Source organism: Sinocyclocheilus grahami, unplaced genomic scaffold (genome assembly GCF_001515645.1).
Source record: "Sinocyclocheilus grahami isolate Dianchi unplaced genomic scaffold, SAMN03320097.WGS_v1.1 scaffold570.1, whole genome shotgun sequence".
In the NCBI taxonomy this organism is placed as follows: domain Eukaryota; kingdom Metazoa; phylum Chordata; class Actinopteri; order Cypriniformes; family Cyprinidae; genus Sinocyclocheilus; species Sinocyclocheilus grahami.
The window spans coordinates 310,448-315,384 of NW_015505749.1; the positions used below are offsets into that span (position 1 = coordinate 310,448).

General features: G+C 37.9%; 1 protein-coding gene across 2 annotated transcripts in view; it reads right to left on the reverse strand.

The window, feature by feature from the left end:
- Positions 1 to 4,937, reverse strand: part of sema3bl (sema domain, immunoglobulin domain (Ig), short basic domain, secreted, (semaphorin) 3bl) — a 39,395-nt gene that overhangs the window by 8,261 nt on the left and 26,197 nt on the right. For both annotated transcript variants that reach the window (XM_016239621.1, XM_016239620.1), the window contains exons 6-11: positions 4,216 to 4,332; positions 3,350 to 3,498; positions 2,288 to 2,402; positions 2,095 to 2,164; positions 1,037 to 1,413; positions 861 to 952 (exon numbers count right to left, since the gene is read on the reverse strand). In XM_016239621.1, coding sequence (XP_016095107.1) covers positions 861 to 952; positions 1,037 to 1,413; positions 2,095 to 2,164; positions 2,288 to 2,402; positions 3,350 to 3,498; positions 4,216 to 4,332 — 920 coding nt within the window. The remainder of the gene's footprint in view (positions 1 to 860; positions 953 to 1,036; positions 1,414 to 2,094; positions 2,165 to 2,287; positions 2,403 to 3,349; positions 3,499 to 4,215; positions 4,333 to 4,937) is intronic.

The following is a 4,937-nucleotide window of genomic DNA, read 5'->3' on the forward strand; positions in this document are numbered from 1 at the left end:
AACGGCGCCGCCGGTGTGCCTACACTCATAGAAAATAATGTATTTGAATTTTAAAGATGTGGCGTGACGCGATGCTTCTCGTTCAGTGCGCAACCGCCTGAAACGCTGTTTTTTTCCACCTCCGTGCCAAAACCCCAATTTGCTATTGTGTGCTGTGCATTTTACTGAGGACAGCTTCCACAACATGACAGTACAGTGCCGGATTCGCCCAAAAGTTTTTGTTGAAAGACGGAGCAAGGGGCGTGGCAGTATGAACACCGTCTAAGCTGTTCGGCAATCACAACGCACTGGGACAGCTAAACAATCACAACACATTTTGTTTTTCGGAAGGCGGACCTTCATCAAAGCCGGAACTAATCGAGCCGTTTGTGCCAGGCTGGGGAGAAAGGTATTTTAATAATGCGTTATTACGCACCAAGCGTAAGCATGTTCTAGTACACCCCCAAAACAAAATCAAGACTTTGTAAAAGAGCATAATAGGACCCCTTTAAGAAGGAAATTAATACTTTTATTCAGCAAGGTTGCATTAAATTGTGACAGGTTTTGTAATGTTGCAAACAAATGCTATTGCAAATAAATGTTGTTCATTTTAAATTTTAATTGATCAAAAAATCCCAAAAAATTAATTATGATTTTCATAAACATATTAAGCAGCACAACCGTTGTCAACATTTATAATAATAGGACATGTTTCTTGAGCATCAAATGAGCATTTTGGAATAATTTCTGAAGGAATCAAACGACAATGAAGGCTGCTGAAAATTCAGCTTTGCCAAGTGAGATATTCTCACAAACAGACTTGAATAGTGAATATAAATTCACACCTCATAACACCTATACACATTTTTAGGCTCACAGACCTTGAACACCTGCATTTCCTCCAGTGTGATCTCCTCATTGGCAAGAGTGTTACCATTTCCAAGTACGATAACCTTTAGCACAGTCCCAATATCTGAAGAGGTCAAAGGCCATAGTTACTCATTCAGGCCTATAAACACACTTGAGCGTTAACTAAAGTGATGACACTCTGTCTTACCAGTGCCGATGAACATGACATCATAGTATCCGTCCTCGGCCTGTGTGCGGTCTACAGTGATGTGTTTGAGCCTGTATGGGGCGCCGGTGCGGAGCAGCAGTGGTTGCCGCTGTGATGGGTAAATCGGGCGCCACATTAGTGGGTGTGTTCGTGCAAATTGCAGAACAGCGTCTGGAAACTCCAGTGTGCTACGGAAGGCACGACCAGGCTGGGCCGTGATCTTACTGGGGCACACTCCTGGTCGCGGGTAAGGGACACGTCCTTCATAAGGTCCCCACTGATAGTCTGGTCCTTCTTTATGCGCAAACGGACCATTAAATGCCTCCCGGATATCAGCCATACTATAGACACACACTGCATAGCCCTGAAACACATTACTAGAGAGAGAAAATGTTCTGTTAAACTCATATACCCCCGATTTATGCCCTTAAAGAAACAGTTCATCCAAAAATTAAAATTTACTCATCTATAGACTAAGCCATTCAAGATGTTGAAGAGTTTGTTGTTCATCGGAACAGATTTGGAGAAATTTAGCATTACATCAGTTGCCTACCAATGGATCTTCTGCAGTGAATGGGTGCTGTCAGAATGAGAGTTGAAACAGCTGATTAAAGCATCACAATAATCTGATGAACAAACAAATTCATTTATATCTTGAATGGCCTGCGGGTGAGTAAATTTTCAGCAAATTAAAAATTTGGGGTGAACTATTCTTTTAAAAATGACAAGGCAATGTAAGTTCATTATACATTTTAAACCCAATGGCAATTTGAAGTGTTTTAAAAATGGCATAAGTAAGGAAATTAGTCAAAATAAAAATTAAAAATAAAATAAAATAAAACAAATACAAAAATTCTAAAATAAAAAAATTAGAACATTAAAATGAATAAGAAAATGTTTAATCTACAATGATTAAAACAAAAGAAAATGTATATATACAAAGACTTAAACTGAATGTAATCGAGTGCAATCAATATGAGTTGAAGAACAACACAGTGATTTAACAGAGGAAATGCACAGATAAACAAATGTGCTTTCAGCCTGGATTTGAGACAGACCTGATGGTGCTGAATATTGCGTAGATCTCTGGATTGGTTTCATCTCTGGTCCTTAACAGAAACACATCCTCTGCAAGACAAACACATACAGTCAAAGATCACACAAGGGTCGTAAGAGATCAAAATTATCTCAAGTTTATATAATATTGTATATAAAAAGAAGCCGAGGGCCTGTGAGTGTTTATTGTCTCACCCAGCTGGTGAAAGTGTGTTTGGATGCCGTGAGGTCCAGGAACAGAACACACCAGTCGGGCTTTAATAAATGTGCTCCACTTATTCACAAGAACCCTCTGCCCACCCACATCATTCTGAAACCATATAAACAATAAATCATGACGCGTTGAATCCATTTCTGGACAACGGATCGGCAGAAAGTCAAATCCCAGTATCATTTACCCCCAGACCACACACAATGAACTTGTTAAAACAAACTATCCCTTCATCTCAATTTGTATACTATCCATCTTAAGTAGTATGCAAGATTAGAATTAGTGCATTCCAAATCATAGTACACTCAAACTAGTATACCAAAAGCGCCACAGTACATCCATACATGCTTTTCAGCAAATATTTCCCACAATCCCTAGTGCAACAGAGTTTGTGACAGTTCTCATTTGACTTTTCCATCTGAAGTGGTTTAATTAAGGGGGTCACACACCCCAAACCTCTGTAATCTGAACCCTGTTTATACATAAACATTCAGTTGTAACTTTTCCCGTGGGAACAAGAACAGTTAAATATCAAAATATCTCAGAGAAGCGCCAGTTATGGAGATTATGGCACCGTAAGGGAAATACTGTTACGGATTCCCAAAAAGCAATGCAGCTGAGTTTACCGTGTCGAAGACACATGGGTGGTGTAAAGGATCTTAAATCTGTGTAATCGGTATATGTGGAGATAATCACCCTCTCTGCAGTTTAAGAGTATGTGTGTGTGTGCGCGTGTGATTTGGGAATGTGCTGAAGTGAACAATGAATAGCAGTCAAAGTGACAGTAATGTGCGATTGACCCCGGGCTCTTTGAACACTGACCTCTGAATGACAGAGGGAGATTTGTACTTCTCCCATTACTCTACAGAGCCTTGTGTGTTAGTGTGTATGTGTGTGTATGGGTACTGGGGTAAGGAGTGAGTGTGTGTGTGATTCAGAGGCATGCAAACCATCCAACAGCTGTGCACATGTGGTTGAAAAAAGGCAGGAGCAATCCAGTATACTGGCCTACTTGTGCCTGAATGTATGTATGTGGTTTGTCTCACCGCACACAATCGTCCAATGCGTGTGTGTATGGCTCCTTCATCGTCTCGCTCTGCGCTCTCTGTTGCTCTCTCAGTGAAGAAGAAATAAATTTTATCATCATCTCTGTCTGCACTGTCAGGAATGAGGTGGGCCGCAATAAACCTGGGCTCTGTACATGCACAAATACACACATACACACTATTTTAATGCAGATCTGTTTGTTTGAAGTATGCAAATCAATTCAGTTTGACTAATAATTATGAGAAATCATTACTAATTGGATGTTCCATCAATAATTAGCACTCATGTCCCAGGATTTAAAATACAGAAATACGTTACAAAATATTACAGATTATATTTTTAAAACTATTTTTGTTAATAAATAAAGATTAATTAACAATTGCAACATTTATTGTGTTAATTTTGTATTATTTATATATCAATATTTTGATATATAATATATATATATTTTTTTTCATTTTAGTCTAAGTTTTAGTTATTTTGTTATGTGCTTTTGTCATTTTTATTTTTCATATTTCTAATCTCTATCTAAAAAAAACAATATTTGTCTAACATATAATGTTTCTTTAGCTTTAATATATTTTTATTTCAGTTTTAGTTTTACTTGAATGCTAGTACTTGAATTATTTTATTTCAGTTTTTATTTCAGTTAGCTGCAGAGGCAACATTTCTAATTTTCATGTAAGTTTTGAATTTCACAAAATTTAACAATTAGTTTTTTAAGTTTTAGTTTTAGTTGACAGTAACAACACTGATTTTCACAACAGTGTTGCTACTAATAAAATTTATTAATATCACCATCCTTTCCAGCATAAAATGTTAAAATGCATAAGAAATGAAAAATGAAAATTAATTAATTTTGTACCGTGTAGGGTTTTCTGATCTGTCTCTGTTCTCATGGGCGAGCGAGTCCCTAAACCTCTCAAAATCACAGAGTCTCTCCCCAAAAAATCTGCAGTCAGACCAGTGTACAGCTCTCCACCTGAGAGAGATAGAGAGAGAGAGAGAGAGAGAGAGAGAGAGAGAGCGCACATTGGAGGTCAGTGCAGAGAATTAAATCTCTTACATGAGAGGAAGGAAAAGTAAACAATTTTCTGCAAGAAGCCCCATTGTAAAAATTTTCATTAAATCAGCTTGATAACCCACCTATATACAGGTGCATCTCAATAAATTAGAATGTCATGGAAAAGTTCATTTATTTCAGTAATTCAGCTCAAATTGTGAAACTCGTGTATTAAATAAATTCAATGCACACAGACTGAAGTAGTTTAAGTCTTTGGTTCTTTTAATTGTGATGATTTTGGCTCACATTTAACAAAAACCCACCAATTCACTATCTCAACAAATTAGAATATGGTGACATGCCAATCAGCTAATCAACTCAAAACACCTGCAAAGGTTTCCTGAGCCTTCAAAATGGCCTCTCAGTTTGGTTCACTAGGCTACACAAGCATGGGGAAGACTGCTGATCTGACAGTTGTCCAGAAGACAATCACTGACACCCTTCACAAGGAGGGTAAGCAACAAACATTCGTTGCCGAAGAAGCTGGCTGTTGACAGTGTGCTGTATCCAAGCATGTTAACAAA